Source organism: Brassica napus, chromosome A7, assembly GCF_020379485.1.
Source record: "Brassica napus cultivar Da-Ae chromosome A7, Da-Ae, whole genome shotgun sequence".
Lineage (NCBI taxonomy): Eukaryota > Viridiplantae > Streptophyta > Magnoliopsida > Brassicales > Brassicaceae > Brassica > Brassica napus.
Genome location: NC_063440.1, coordinates 14,289,613 through 14,307,023, shown reverse-complemented (window position 1 = coordinate 14,307,023; position 17,411 = coordinate 14,289,613). Strand labels below are relative to the sequence as shown.

At 30.9% G+C, this 17,411-nt stretch overlaps 2 protein-coding genes across 2 annotated transcripts; both read right to left on the bottom strand.

Annotated features, from left to right (window-relative positions):
- Positions 1-763: 763 nt before the first annotated feature.
- Positions 764-1,918, bottom strand: LOC106355365 (salicylate/benzoate carboxyl methyltransferase). Its single transcript, XM_048735528.1, has 4 exons — positions 1,831-1,918; positions 1,574-1,716; positions 1,266-1,400; positions 764-1,066 (listed from the first exon to the last, which is right to left on the bottom strand). The coding sequence occupies exons 1-4, from the start codon at positions 1,916-1,918 to the stop codon at positions 764-766; spliced, it is 669 nt and encodes a 222-aa protein (XP_048591485.1).
- A 3,171-nt stretch (positions 1,919-5,089) lies between these two features.
- On the bottom strand, positions 5,090-6,280 carry LOC106356549. Its single transcript, XM_013796288.3, has one exon. It carries the CDS (start codon positions 6,148-6,150, stop codon positions 5,416-5,418), a length of 735 nt encoding a protein of 244 aa, XP_013651742.1. The 5' UTR covers positions 6,151-6,280; the 3' UTR covers positions 5,090-5,415.
- Positions 6,281-17,411: the final 11,131 nt, after the last annotated feature.

Genomic DNA, 17,411 nt, shown 5'->3' with positions numbered 1-17,411 from the left:
CCTGCCTTATGAAGACCTACGCCTAACTGCATCACTTGAGCCGTCCTATGAAGATCCACGCCTGACCAGATTTACTTGCACCATGTTGAAGATCCCTTACAAGCCTTTCCTCTGTAGTCTGCATAATTGTTTAATAAACCGCTCTCTCCGGGACTTGAAACCTGGATTTCCTGTAATCTGCAATAAATTGCATAGTCTGGGATTCGAACCCCAGACCTGGGTGTAGAAGCCTTTAAATTGAATGATCTTATGTTTTAAAACATGTTTTTATTTTTGAAAATTTTATTATATTTATTTATAGTCAATTATCTAATATATTATATAATATAATAGTATTAATAGAATTTCGTTTTAAATTATTTATATTTTAGATAATACTTCTTATTATTAATTTTAATCACCTATTTAATCAAATATATTTTAAATTCGTTTTTATTTTTGACTAATTTATATAATTTATTTATTAAAGGTATAAACGATTTATTATTAATTTTAATTATTTATTTAGTAAGATAGATTTGAAATTCGTTTTTATTTGACTAATTTATATAATTATTCATTAGGGGTATAAATGATATTAACTGCTTTAACTTTTAACGTGAGAGCTTTGTTGCAAAAATTTATTTCGTAAATAATAGTATAGATTCTCATCTGATAGGAGTGAGAGACGAAAAAGATGTTGATGGGACCAAATTACAAGGGCAATATATAATGAAATTATTATTTTCTAATCAAGGAAACGACAAGAGTAACTGTCGTTTTGCTAGTGCAGCCAGCATGTTAGGACGCATGGTATGCATAACTTGTTAAACAATGCGTCAATAATATCATCCCCGAAGTGCGCTGCAAGCATCGATTCACTCACCGCTCTGATACATTTGGCTTCCTTTTCCCCTGCTTTACATTCCTCGTGGTTACTACTACTCTGGCCGAGATCAAATCCATGAATTTCCAAGTCATTGATCTCAAAGGAGCCTTCGTTTTGAATCACCTCCTTCACTTCTTCTTTGCTTGGATCATAAAACGGCATGTTGAATGACTCAACCTTTGATGCACTCACAATATCCTATATATATATATATTAACAGGATCGAATAATCTTATATAAACCATTAATTAGCTAAATATATATATAAGTTACCTCAAAGACTAGGTCGCGCATAGATTCAGATAGCAGTGTCCAAAAGTGACAACAATCTCTATAGAGTGGATCATCAAGAGTGTTTCTACCAATGAAAGTGAGAACCATGCGTCCATTTACAAACCATCTCTTCAGAACGCATTCTTAGAAATGTTCCAAAGTCTCTTTGAAATTGATTCAAGTAAGCCTCGTATGCACTAGGAAGGCTTGAAGTTGTTATGTACACACTCGAGGTATTCTTCTCAAGTCCTTGGGGAACCTTAATTATAAACCCACACAATTCCATTGTTAGATCCATATATGTATCCTTTTACTTATAAAACGGATGGAAATAAATATGTAAGACCTTAGAGAGCCAATGAAGACTGTAAGATGAATGTACGTACAAAATGGAGACTATTGCGGGGAAACAAGCAGCTTCAAAGAGATTACCGTTCCATAGAATTTGATGCTGCTTTTTGAAGTAACCATAGTTTGCAGCAAGAACTCCATCACTGTCACATGAAGAACCATCAACGATTGAAGCCGGTAAGATCCGTCGCCACCATCTGCAGTAGATCTGTCAATTACCTTTTCTAAACGGTTCAATTGAACCGAAACTTTTATCTCTCCAAATCCATTGGAAGAAGCATACAAAAGAAGAATAAAAAACTTTGCCAGATTTAAAACAAATTGGCAATCAAACAAACCAAGTAACGAGGAGTAAATCAAATCAAAGAAAGAGAAGCAGAACGAATCAAACAAGCCGATAACAGAGCTATAGAAACCTCCCGCCATCGGCTTGAAACTATAAAAAATCTCTTTTTTTTTCTTTCGACGGCTCGCATATTCTGTTTATGTAACTATTTTCATGTTTTCTACTATACGCCACGCCACGTAAATCCTGGCATGCAAAACACGTAAATTACATCGGACTTCTACATATTATAGTTATGTTATATAGTATATCTGTATAATTTTAGGCTATAAAATCGATATTAATTTTCAAATTATTAGAATTCTCATATTTTAAGCGTATGAAGATAACAAAAACAGTTACAAAAAAAAAAATGAAGATAACGAAAAGTGATGGTAGCATACGAACACACAATTTTTTTTAATTAACCTTGGGGTATACCAAATTTATGGAGAGATAGATCTTCGTTTTGGGTATGTGAATGAGCTGTAAACAGAAATACATATTCGTATAAGTGTTCGGTTTCGTCCATCAAGCGAATCGAGCATAAAATGTGTTGATGTCCTAAAGTTTTTTTTTTCAATGAATGTAAAATTTCATTCAATCAAACTGTACTACATTTAATGCAACTGTTTTTTTTATCATTTGACCACGGGTCTAGGAAAAAAATAAAGTCCACTTCACCAAAATTTAGCTTGGACAACGGAAACACGGGCACTATTGAACCATCTGAAATCACAACATTTCTAGGCTCATTATAAACCACGCAGGTATCGTAGTGTTGAGTATTCGTAGCAGAAGCCTGCTTGGTTACGCCTAAAAGAAATTACGCTGAAGTAGACTTTCGTGCCGCGCTTCACTCATTATCTGTTTCACTTTCTAGGATTTGCTTCTTTTTCTTTCTCTTATAATAGAATACGTATATAATCAAACAGGTTCTTGGGATTAATATTGGATAGTTAAGATAACTAAATATATGGGTGAACAGTGTATATTTGATGTGTGCTTATCAATAATATCGCTATTCAAGTATTTTAATTAATTTTAAGTTTTTTGTCCATGATATTGATATGATATCTATGTAAACATTGTATATCTCTTATATAGTCAAAAATTCAGGAATAGGCTTAATTAAGGTACACAAGTTTAAGTGAAACAGAGAGTTGAGTACTCAAAATGACATGTCCAATCAATTTATTGTCTTCTTTATGTTTTTTCTTTTGTTACTTCAAACCCTATGTATGAAATGCATGTGGATTACAGTGTAAGTAGGCATTCAGTTTTATTAATAAAACCATTTCTGTTATTTGTATTTTTTTTTTTGAAGAAAAAAAGGTTAAACACGGATCTATTAAGAACACTGATCTAACTTCCGGATGGGAGGTGTAGCCCACGACAGACCTTTTCCCATGTTTTCATACAGACGTATTTTTATCTGTAGTGAGTAGAACAATGTTACTTAGTTTTCGTAGCAGGAAGATTGAATCCAAAATGTGTTTGCATCCGAGAGCCGTCCACTATCACTACTATTGGATAGGCACACAAATAATCGAACTCTAGGATAAAAACGAAAAGTGTAAGATATATCATTTCTAGCAACGTATCACCAGTAGGTGGGCAGGGTCCGGTACGACGCACGTTGGCGTATGAACACGTAACGATACTGATTAGTCAAAAAAAAATATTTTGTATCAAAATGTTTTCAATTTTGTTTTTGAACAAAAAATGCTTCCAATTTGATTCATAGAAAAATGTGATTTTTGCATATTAATGAGATTAAATATACTATATACATTGTTAATATAATGCAAATAGAGTATTTATTTTGGGACTCGCATGATGTTATGGATCTTTATTGAATATATAAAAAATATTTGAACAATTATTTTTGTAACTATTTTCATAATTTATATTAATAAATATTTTATGCAGTAATATGTATTTTAGCAAAAGAAAATAAAATAAATTAGGTTGTGTTAGAAAAAGGCCTATTGATGGTAAAGTTGCTTAATGACAAATCCAAAAACACCAATAGCAATCGCTGTTGGTGGTGGAATGATCATGATTACTCCTAATTTAAAAGTGTCGGCCTGTACGAATTAAAAACTAAATGCAACGATCAATAACCCAGCAAGAGTCAAAATCAAACAAAATTATTTAAAAATAATATCATGCACAAGATGGATCGGCTTGATATCGGAGAAAAGCTGGGTAAAAGAACCGACTTTTATTCTTGTCGAGCAGAGATTACGGGACTAAGTGAAAAATAAAGTCACTTTTCTTCTTAATTTTTATGCGTAGGTGTCTGCATAAAAAGTGAAATTTTCTTAAAACTTTTTTGCATTCGAAATTATTGCACTATGATTGGTGCCAGTACCCACCAGAAACACGGCAGCTTCAGCAAATTAGTACTACTATTTTAAATTTGATTGAGTTTCTTAACTTTTTTTAAGCTTACAGTCGAAGACTTGTAGATCACTGAGATGACTTACTAGACCATCAATCATATTGCCATGAAGCATTAGAATGAAGCTTCCTTTGATTTACTATATAAAAATAATTAGGCATGCACTCTCTTTTCGATTATTACCAATCCCAATACATATATATCCATTTACTATCTTGTTAATTTCCTTTAACACAACATCTAGTTTTCCATTACTATCTTTTGGATTATTACCAATCCCACTACATATATCCCGTTTACTATCGCCATTGTCAACTTCCTTTAACACAAGTACACAACATCTAGTTTTCCATTACTATAACCACACCTTGTGTGCCAGTGTCTATGCTTGTATCTGAATACGATACAGCTGAGATTTTTTTTTTTGGATAATTAGTATATAATCGTTAGGATGTTGCATGCATGGTCACATCCATCTGGAGGACGTAATAGATATTTCTTGCATGATTAATTATTTCAGGCGTGCGACTTAGTTGATGTAAAAGTCCAAAAAACGCTATTATGAGGAAAATACTGTATATGAAGAAAAGTAAGTGCGAGACTGAATAAACTATTAAACGGGCACACATATATCATTGATCAAGTGATTGGATCGTGCTAAAAAAGGTCATGCCCTGCAGATTTGAAGTAAAAAATTCGAAGATTATGGAGATGGTCTATATACTATTCCTAAAATACATGTTAAGTAGTGTAATTTAGGATATGTAGATAGATACTATTTGTTTATTGACGTAATTGTTGATTTTTTTTGTTTAGTTTTTTCTTTCGGATGTAAGGTCTAATGCGAAGACAAAAAGACAGACACTGATCAAAGTTTTTTATAATTAAACAAAAACTGAAAAAAGAGATAGTTATCATAGTCACGAGACAACAAGTCTACTTTCAAGTTTTGTATCATCAAACTGAGGAAACGAAGTGACACTCACTAGCTATAACAAACAACGTACAAGATATATAATTATATATCTTCCATCCATGATAAGCAACTAATTACAACTGTACATAGAGAGAGAGAGAGAGAGTAGAGATGAGATTTGTACACACTAACTGGAATATTGAAATAAGATTCCATGTGGTTGATTTTTTAACTTTGGCGGGGAGAGAACCAGATGCCATTTTTTATAATATTGGTTAGGCTTTGTTGTGGACAACGACGGATAAAGATTCTTGGCGACGAAATATCAGCTGTTTGGCAATGAAAGCTTCGATCGTTTTCTGAAACTCTTCGTTGCTAAGGTTATCCTCTGCATAACTATTCTTATCATTCTTATTATTATTATGGCCGATTCTCATGCACTTTTCAGTCTCCGATCTCTGGAGAGAAGAAGGTTTAGGGATCACCACCATATGATCATCATCATCTGCACTAGTCTGCTTTACGTCGGATTTGCTTCTTCCATACACCTTGAGCTTATTGTTTTCTTCACGAGGAATATCTGAACTCATCAAATCAATGACGATCACCTCTTTGTCATCGTAAACGATCTTCTCTTCCAACTCATCTGCTTCTTTGTATTGATTCTCAACAGATCTGACCAACGCCTCGTATATATCTGTGTCTGCGTTTAGGGCAGAAGAACCTCTGTCGTTATCCTCTTGAGATGATTTGGTGAGGAGAAGGACGACGATGCAGTTCCCGAGGAGGAAGACGAAGAGAGGAGTGGATACAACGCCGGCGATACGGCGGAGAAACTCTCGGGAGATTTGGACGGCGAAAGGAAGGCGGGAAAACGTCCAAAAGAGGAAGAGGATGGCTACGCAAACATCAGCAGCGCGGAAGAAACGGCCGACTCTGTGGAAACTGTTGTAACGCCGCAACGCCTTGGCTTTCTCTGCTTTCACGCTGTCGAAATCGAGTGGGTCCATTTTTTTTCTGAGAGAAAGGATGATTTGATTAGAGTAGTGTGTAAGAAAAAGAGAGTGACTCTTTAGATGGAGAAAAGTGGAGCGTGCGCCTCTCCCCACATATCTCTCTCTTTTATAGACTCATCTCTCCACTCCCAGTCCAGACTCCTTTTTATTTTCTTCAAATAATTGTCACTTTCCCTCTTCTTTTTTTTTTATATATATCTAACTTGGATATATATTCCAATTATTCTTCCAAATGTAACACACCACTTGTACCTATTATAATATATACTAGGTGATGACCCGCGCCCTGCGCGGGGTGAATAGTCTCTGCGCGGGGTGAATGATCTAAAAGAGATTATACATTTTAACCTATAGTTATTGAAAAGGTAAAACAAAAAGTGGCATATTATACTTGGTATAGATTAGCAGAAGTAACGTTTGATATAATGATTAATTCAAAGAAAACCAATTTGGGATTGGAAGTTAATTTACTCGATGTTTCAGTTAAAAAACAAGTTTACTGGAGTGTCCGGATAACGATAATCTTATTATGGTCGAGAAACAGTAATTGTCCTATTATCAAAGTTGTATCGTTATATTTTAGTAAAATTATACTGATTCCGGAGTACATAAAATTTATAAAAGAATAGAAATAAATTGAAGTAAATAATATTAGGTCGGAAAAAAAAGTAAATAATATGAGTTTACAAATTTAGTGGGGTGATTAGGACTCGAATTTGTAAAAGAGGCCTATTATTGAACTTTAATATTGATTGTGACTCAAAATACATATGAGTCTCTTTTAATTTATCTTTTATTTAAAAAGGTGTTTTTACTAAAAAATCTCGAGGGGACACGAGATAAGGGGCTACGGTTAAGCCTCTCCGCCCGATCTATCTTCTCATCACCTGAGAAATAAACATATTTCATTAACTAAGCTCAATCCCAATATATAAGAAGATTAAAAGCTGAATCGAGTAACTCAAGTCTCAGGGAATTTGAACCGATGAATTGTAGATCGACAAAGGCCCTATCAACAAACCTCCTGAATATTTGTTAATTTCTAGATGCATCGAGGACACAGTAAGCTTTCAATATAATCACTTATAGTCCCCATATTATTTGAAGTACTGTATTTTGTCGACTTCGTGAAGCCGCAAGTGGTATATCTTAGTGAAAAGAAAGAGCTGGAAAAGACTCCTGCAATTAAAACCGGATAAGTGTGTACTGACTATCGCTCCTGACAAAATATCTCCTGAAGTTTGTTTAATTCGTTGACGCAGCGGTTACATGGTAAGATTTCAATTTATATTCTTATATAAATCTGAATGATCTGAATTACTGAATTGATTATAAGATTATTTATTTGGCGTTTATTTTAGTTTCCATTTACATGAAGTCGCAAAAGGTGTATCACATTCATCGTGGACAGGTTAGATTCCGACCTTATCGTTTATGGGTAATATATATTGCTTGAAATTTATTAACAATCACATGGAGGATAAAGTTGATACTTGATGATAAAAAGATAGTAGTAAACTTAAAATAAATAGTCGTTATCAATAAAAGGCAACAATTGCATACTGAAATAAAATATAACTCCAAGAATGATCATGAACATACCAACATAGAACTTTGGATGAGTTTATATACACATAGACAAAATGAGTTTATATACACATAGTCAAATATCATGAACATACCAACATAGAACTTTGGATGAGAAAGACCAAGAATGATCCAACGGAAGTTGGCTAGACAAATGTAGTTACAATCATTGATCAGTTCAATCTTGGAAACAACATATGATTCAGATAACTTGATATGTTAGGTGTCAAGGAAAAATTAAACAGAATCTTAGAACATTGTTGTCTCATTAAAGGATCAAACTGTGAAACCAGTCCTTTCTAACCGATGTATGGATTTTGTCTCCCTACAATATAATAACAAATGAAAGCATCAGATAATAAACACATAATTTGCTTACGATTTAAAGAATATACATCATAAGAAACCTAACTTTTTCGTCTACGAAAACCATTCAATGGTTTCTCCAGTAGGAGCCAAGTACTACTTCCAAAGTTTTATGACATTCACCATAATCTTCTACAAAAACTTTTTGGCTTCAAGTCAGAAATGAAATTCATGCTTAATATATTTTTGCTAGTTTTGAAACGTGTAGTTTGTGATATTGTAGCTATATGGATGATATGATATATATATATATAGTAACTGATAGGGTTTTAACCCACGAGATTTGAAAAAATAAATAATTTTCGCCATAAAGCAATATTACAAATCCCTAATTGTTAGTAGATTTCCAGACAAGTATAGAAAGTAATATACACATAGGGATAAAATTAAGGAAGTCTACATTAAGAATGACATATTCTTTAAACTGAATCGGAAAATTTAAATTTCCAAATTTAATGTCTGTCAACATTTATGTTAATTACGTAATCAAAAAGTCTTGTAATCAAAATTAAGAGATAGCCTAGAAAATTTTAATACAGTTTCACCAATTTTTGAATGTATTTTACTATCACTCAAGATTGCTTATAAATTTTTTATATACGACACTTTGATTTTACAATATAATTTTATTTATATTTTCCAGTTTCAAATTAAATTTTACTCACATATATAATTGTCTCTAAATAAACCAAAATAAATTTCACAAACCAAATAATTATAGAAGAACATAATTATGAATCGTTTATACATTCCAGACCTTAAAAAATGTCATGTATCATTCATAAATCGTAGAATATTCATATTATAACAATATAAATCGTATATATGGTCAAAATATCATTTGTGACTATAAATATCAGATAATCCTATTAATTTCGCATAACATTATAATCTTAGATTTCCAGACATTATAGAAAGTCTTATATGCAAGGAGCAAAAATAAAGAAAGTCCATAATAAAATGATATTTGACTTTAAACTTAATCAGAGAGGAATGATATAAATTACCAAATTTATTGTCTGTTACCATTTAATATAATTTCGAAATCAAAAAGTCTTGTTGCAAAATTTAAGGGATTGAAAAAATTTAATATGAAATTCCTTTTCAGATGTATTTTACAATCACGCAAGATATTCAATAGATTTTTTATAGACGACATTTTGATTTTACAATTTAAAAAGTTTATATTGATGCTATTAAAATAAATTCCCAAAAAAAAATCATGTATCCCATAATAATCCAAAAATATTAATCAAAATAGATGTCACCTAAAGAAGTTTTATAGAAGAACGTAATTCTGAACCGTTTATATTTTCCAGTCCTAAAAAAGGTCATGTTTTATTTATGAATCGTAAAGAACATGAATCTTATAAAACATGAATCGTATATATATAGTAAAAACCTCAACAATTTTTATTAAAACAAAATTATGTATGATAGCTTCTATGAAATAATACAGCATACACATCGAAGAATCCACTAATATTATACTAAAAATTTGTAAAATAATGAAGCATACACATCGCTCAATCCACTAATATTATGCTAAAAATATAGATAACTATATTTTACCGTTCTTTTTGTGGCTATATATGTTTTGTTCGATAATTATTAAAATCCATTGAAGTGAGTAACTATACCTTGAAATGGTTCATGTTATATATGCAAGGCTTCTTCTCACTGATCAAAGAGAGATAATGTTGTAGGTCATAACCATCGGTTACGTCTCTCTTTGACCAATAGAAGAACGAAAGTTAGCTTACTGATGTTTCCACGCAATTGTTATCTCGGGTATTGTCTACGTTTTTAGTAATGCAATAACAACTCATATAGTATAGTAATATAATCTCTTCATATTATTAAATTTAATGAGCAATGGCATTATATGTAATTAGTCTAGGCAATAAAGGGCTATTTAATAAAGGGTGTGAGAATGATTCTCATGATGACACATAGGAAATGGCATTTTTGTTAATCACACATGGTGATAAGGTTAATTGTTTAAAATGCTCCTCAAATAATAAAAAAGGGATCTCCTTCTAGTATCCAATTATTAATAAGCAGTCAATTTGTGTACTTTTGAAAATAAGGTGATAAAGATAATACATTTTGCAGTAATCATCATACAAGTTACAACTACTACTCACTTTTGAAAATAAGGTGATAAAAACGTCTATAACTCATTTCTATATTTATCTCAATAACATTTAGATATATTTGTACTTTAACCTAATTTTTTTTTCTTTTTCTAAAATAGTATTACTATTTTCCTCTATATTTGAAGGAAAAACTAACATTTATCTATTTTCTTCTATACTTATAGAAATGATATTCTTAGGGATATATTGAATAAAATTTCAACTCTATTGTAAGGTTTTGTCTAAAATAAAAATTAGCAAAATACATTGAATCTATACTATACTAAAAGGGGGGGGGGATATAAGCTCATCTTAGAGTGTCCACATAGGCACAAAAAATCGTCCAATCAGAGAGTCCGAAGTTGCCATGTCATTTCATTTATTTTTTCGTAAAAAATGAAAAAATAATGCAAAAGAAAGGATCGAACCCGAGTTAATATGACATAAATATAAGTCAGATACCACTAAGTCATTGAAACTTTTTTGGACACATATACAAGAATCACTAAATATGTAATCATAAACTCTTATATACATTTACAATAATATGGATTCAACTTTCAAGACTCCGATACTTTGTTTTGTAAAAAAAAAAATAAGTAAGTGACTAAGCTAATATATTCTTTGAAAGTGTGAGAACCTTGACAAATATGAAAAAGCATAGATTTTTGTTTTCGTGACAAAGTTAAGAATTTTGTAAAATTAAGTTTAACATATAAATTTTCGTGACAAATATGAAAAAACATAGATTTTTGTACAATTTTGACAAAACAACTCAAAACATAGTTCTCTAATGTCTTAATAAAATATTATTTAAGGATGCAATAATTAAATATATCAATTCAATAAATTTTGTAATTTATAGACAAAACAATAACACAACAAATTTTGAAACATTTGTTTAACCTATTGATTTCTTTTCATGAGAATCCAACTAAACAAGATAAAAAAACAATTAGATTTATTTAATTACCATTTTATTCAATTTTGAATAATTTCAAATTGTAATAATGTATCTTTTTGAAGTTACAAAAAAATAATGTTCTTTTTTTATTACACTAGCATATATATAGATTCCATATACACAAATAAATATAATATAACAACATAAGTTTGCTTTCTCTGATTCATATAAAAACTTTTTAAGTTATCCACCAAAGAAAATTAATTAAGTCAATCAAATTGTTAGAATACAACAAGTTAATATATATAATTTTATTTTAAATTAAATTATTTAAAAAGTGTATTTTCATTAAAAACAAAATAATAAATAAGTAAAACTGATTTGATGGTAATTTTTATGACATATATATATATATATATATATATATATATATTATGTGAAAGAAATATAAGCTTAATATGGAAAAAATCTTAAATACAAAAAAACTCTAAAATTAACAAAAAAACTAATAAAAAATAAACTATGATATCAATTGAAAGGTTCTTAGACAATATTAATAAAATATTTAAGCGATAATTAGACAAATTTGATTTTTTTTCCAGCCAAAATTTTATTATTAATTAGCATCAGTTATTTCAAGATGTTTAAGAAAGGATTGACTTAAATGATATATGAACTATGAATAGTAGTACTTTGTAAAGTTGACTTAGATAACATATCTGCACATCATTTTCAGTCTTTTTTGATGCATAAATTCAATTTTTTAAGAGCAGTTATTCCACAAAGAGATCATATGAGATATTGTTTTGATATTCAGATTTGTTTCTTGACTGTTAAGAAGATTGATAACTGTAAAAATGTCTCCTTCGAATATTATATGTCTATAACCGAATCCCTAACATGAGACAACTTTGTTTAAAAAGTAAATAATTTTGTTTTTCTTATATTATATAATACATATATATTATTTACTGATAATAAAAATATAGTTATTCATCTAACACAAATATCTATGCAAATATGTGAATCAAATACAACAATCAAACAACATAATGATTTCCACAAAAAAAATTTAAAAAATATATTTATGTTAGGTAGTCTTATTTTATATTCTTTAAATAATGTAATACAATATTATGCATTATTTTTTTTAGAATTGATAAATACATATATATCAGTTAGACAAATTAAGCGATAATTAGACAATTTTTTTTTTTTTGCCAGCCAAAAGTTTATTATTAATTAGCATCAGTTATTTCAAGATGTTTAAAAAAGTATGGACAAAAAAATAGGATGGACATAAATGATATATGAACTATGAATAGTATTTTGTAAAGCTAACTTAGATAACACATCTGCACATCCATTTCCAGTCCTTTTTGATGCCTAAATTCAATTTCTTCAGAGCAGTTATTCCACAAAGAGATCGTATGAGATATTGTTTTGATATTCAGATTTGTTTCTTGACTGTTAAGAAGATTGATAACTGTAAAAATGTCTCATTTGAATATGATATATCTATAACTGAGTCCCTAACATAAGACAAATTTGTTTTAAAAGTAAATAATTTTATTTTTTTATATTATATAATAAATATATATTATTTACTGATAATAAAAATATAGTTATATATCTCTCACAAATAACTATGCAAATATGTGAATTAAGTACAACAATCAAACAACATAATGATTTCCATAAAGAAAGTTTTAAAAAAAATATATTTATGTTATGTAGTCTTATTTTATATTCTTTAAATAATGTAATACAATATTATACATTATTTTTTTAGAATTGAAAAATACATATAATATTTTATCCGCGCGTAGCGCGGTTAAAAAATCTAGTATGTTTTAAAAGAAAGGTCATTTGATATTAATGGCTAGCAGTTATATATACCGGGTTTTTTTTACAACGAAAACATATTTTAAAATTTGTAGCAAAATACATTGAATATGTTTTAAAAGTAGCAGTTATGTATCCCGGATTTTTTTACAACGAAAGGTCATTCTGCAGTTATACATACCGTTAATCAGAATTTCATTTTAAACATATTTTTTTTGTTTGCTGTATAAATGATTCACATCTCACGACTTTCAAAACTCATACATGCATCTATTATCAAATACAGAAATGTAAAGGCAACAAAACATAACTGAACAGAGCAAAGTCGTAAAAAGTTGCGTAACAAATAAGAATCAGCGTGTGTGTTTTCTTCTTCACGTGATGCGTATGGCATCCGTATAAACCACCGCTGTTAGAGTGTGTACCACTTCGTCTTTGCTTAAACTCTCTAATCCTTTCTCGTGCATTTCACCGTTTTGTTTATAAGTCCAGTTTCTAGTATTTGCTTAGCAATTCTTTTTCTTTCCCGTGATTACACCGTCTCATTTATGTTATCAATATTTTTTTTAGCTCTATGCTCCATCTTCAAAAAAAATGCTCCATCTTCAGGTATCCTCTATCTTCTTTTTCAGTTACCTTTTACTAGTTTATTTTCCATGACAATAATGATAAATGAGCATTTGTATATGCATGATTCCTTCCTGGAAATAAAACAATATTATAATGAGCATTTGTATATGCATGATTCCTTCCTGGAAATAAAACAATATTATAGTATGTCGATGACTAGGTGGGGATCGGACAGTTGACCGGATGGGAGAAAACACACAAGAATTATTGTTCAACGCGACATTTACAAGTTACAACTAATTAATTTAATTGAGAAAATGACAAAATTTGGATCAGTTGATGAATTCAATGTCAAGTGAGACTAAATATACTTATTGACGCTCTCATTTCGATCGCCACAACTAAGGAACAATATCTCGATTGGATTGTTTTAAAAATATACATACTGTATTGCTTGTAGTTAATGAAAGAAGAATGTTATTTACTATCAAAATCGTTATTAGTGAATGTTCAAAAAAAAAATCGTTATTAGTCGGACGACAAATTATTGGACAACAGTATTATACTATCACTTACATGCAGAATTGATTCCTTAACTAAAGACGCAATTAAGAGGAACTTAATCCTCTTGCATGTATATTTTTAAGAACATGATAAATTATTCGCGCTTATAGTACTTACGCAATAATTTAATTAGCATTTGCGGAAAATTATCACCAACACGGCAAACCTATAACAGATATAAAACCATAAATATAAAGTTTTTTAAAATCGCTAACTTTTCCATAAATCATCAAAATCACAAGAAACCTTTCGAATAATAATGGTGCTAATTAGTAGATAATTCGAACAAAAGAAAGTTTAAAATAGAAAAAAGTTATTGGATATACAGGCTGGCTCGACCCATGATATGTATATAGTATGGATATATTTGCTTCCGTTAAATAGTTCCCTTTAAAATTATGCGCATGTACTATTATTTATTTCTTTTTCAAAAAAAAAAATTATGCGCATGTAATACTATTCCGAAGCATCATTCTTCTATCCACAGACGCACACTTGCACGCACGCGTAGATTTGTAAATTTCAGGGATTTATCGTATTCTTTTTTTTTCCCGTCTGATAATATTAATTCAAAAGAAGAACAACTTACAAGGTTTGATACATCAGCTGATTCACAGCAACTAGAGCCCATGAACAGGCAACTTAAACCCACACCGGGGTAACTTAAACGAACAAATACAACTTCACAAACTAACTTAAGAAAATTCGATGGAACTCACAATGAACCTAGCACACCAAGCTTGCATCAACCCAACAACTTCAGGTGCATCTGAACGGGATTTATCGTTGTCGCTCACGGCCCACCGAACGATAACCTCAACCTCTGACGACACCAAACTGAGAGCACTCCTCTCCACACCAACGAACCCAGACTTTATAACCCGGCAAGATCGAACCACTCTAGGGTCTCCTCCTCTTCCGGATACGGCAGCAGCGACGCACTTCATGCGACCAAACTAAACCTCGATAAAAGCCTTACACTGAACTCTCCATTCACATAAGAACTGGAGAAACAGAGGTCAATCCGCCAAAACTTCACCGACAACTAAAGGATGCCAGCAGCAAGACAGGAAACCGTTCCCAATAGCACCATAACTCAAAAACATTACAAGCTTAGAAACCAAGAGACCATTGGTAGAGCCATGATTTTTCCAAAACGATAAGGATAAAATCCCAAGACTAATCAACTACAGCAACCTCCATAAAAAAAAGGAGAGATTTAGATAAGAAAAACTTGAAAAGAACCTGAAAACTATGGAGGATTGGATCTAGATCTGGATCAAAACATATGTAATTAAAACCAGCCAAAGCCATGACTGCATATACGACATTCAGAAACGGTTTCAGCATACAACGGACCCAAGGTAGATGCGACAAACCACTCTAAGCCGCAAGCTCTCAAGCTCCTCAACCACCATATCTCCATCAAACAGAAAACTAAAAAGTGCAGAACAAAGAACGAGAGAATCCACTACAGATCTGACCGGCGGTGGCGCTAACGGAGCCGCCACGCGCCGGTCACCGGAGCTGCTACTGGTCTGAAGGTAAAGGAGGCGGAGCGCAGATATTGCAAGGAGAGAGAAGTTCAAATCGGATTTATCGTATTCAAATTTGGTAAAAATATAGTAAGTACCATATATAATTTATAGGAGGAGATGAGTAGGGACGCATGGCAGAAGATTGTTTTCAATGTTGGGGTGCTGATTCAAGACTTTGACCACTGTAGGCTATGTGGTCAGTGACAAAATCATCATCAATTTCAGGACAATTTTCTGCACGGTACCGTAGTATTAAACCCTTTTTCAGTTTTCACTCTGATATCTATTTTATTTGACTCAAAGTCTTCTTCATTGTCTGACCACAACATTGCGTTAAACTGTACTTTATAGATTGAGATTGACAGAGCGATGGACGCATCATGACATCTTTGAATACATATATATTTAAGGAAAAACGACATTCAGTTTTTACCTTTAATGACAAGACGCTCTGTGTGCTCTGGCGTGTGGCAAGCCATACACTCCAACCCAGCTGACTGTCTACATGCAGTTTCTAATCTCGGGTAATTTATCTTATCTGCAGCGGGGTTTAATTTGCTTATTAAAATATAGTCATCTATACTAATAACCTCGTGTAACTTATATAACCTGCAGCCTTATTAGGGGTTTATTTTGTTTATTAAAATATTAGTCATAGATATTAAATATCCTTCAAAATTTCGACACGAAAACTAACTCACACATGATTATCAACGAGTCCATTGTCCATAATGTGATGAATGAAAAGATTATCCTAACAAACAAAAAGTGATATTATGAAGAGAGTAGACCATTTCTGAAGAGTGAAATTAATTACGTCCCTCAAAAGAATAAACATATGGATTTTCTTAGCTTATCTTTTATTTGTGTTTAAAATATTTGATGATTTTATCACTTTAGAAATTGACATATTTGAGTGATTAGTTGGACTGTAACAAATATTTTTCACTTTAATTTTTATCTATGATTATAAAAATTACATTTATTTAGTTTTAAATTTATAGACAAAAATGTCTAAATGTGACAGAAAAAAATATAATTGTAAAAATATTTTTTCATTTAACCTTTACAGCTTATATCAAATAGTAATACATCAAAAAAATATCGATTAAATTCTTCAGAATTTTTTTTAAAAGTTACAGACTAACCAATCATTCACATAATCAGAATTTTAATTATTTATGAATAAAAGAATATATAGTTACGTGAGTTCAATAGAAAAACTTGTATGTGGGAGATAATCTATTTATACATCAGAATGAATATATAAAACAATATAAAGATTATAGTATTTCAATTGGTCAAAAAAATTATTATGTCTTTAGTTTTTATTTTCCCTTTGAAAAGTTTGTTAAGCATATTCTTTTTTATAAAAAAAGTGAACATAAAATGTATGGTTTAACAACCATGAAATTTGAAAAAAAATATGATGAGACATGTCTTATAATCAACCAAGCATTAACTTACAAAAGAAAAGACTTATGATACATAAGCTTAGTGAAACAAGAGAAGGATAACAAGAAAAGGATGAAATTATTACGATGGAAGGTGGTATCCACGGCTTCGACAAGGGGTGGATGCAAAATTAGATTTAATAGGGGCACAAAAAAAATTTCGGTGTATCTTTTTTTTTGAGATGGGAGGTACTTATATTCACATTAATAGCATTTGTTAAAGAAAATTAAAAAAAAAATAGTTGGGGGCACGTCCCCCTGTACTCCTCTGGCCTCTACGGCCTTGTTT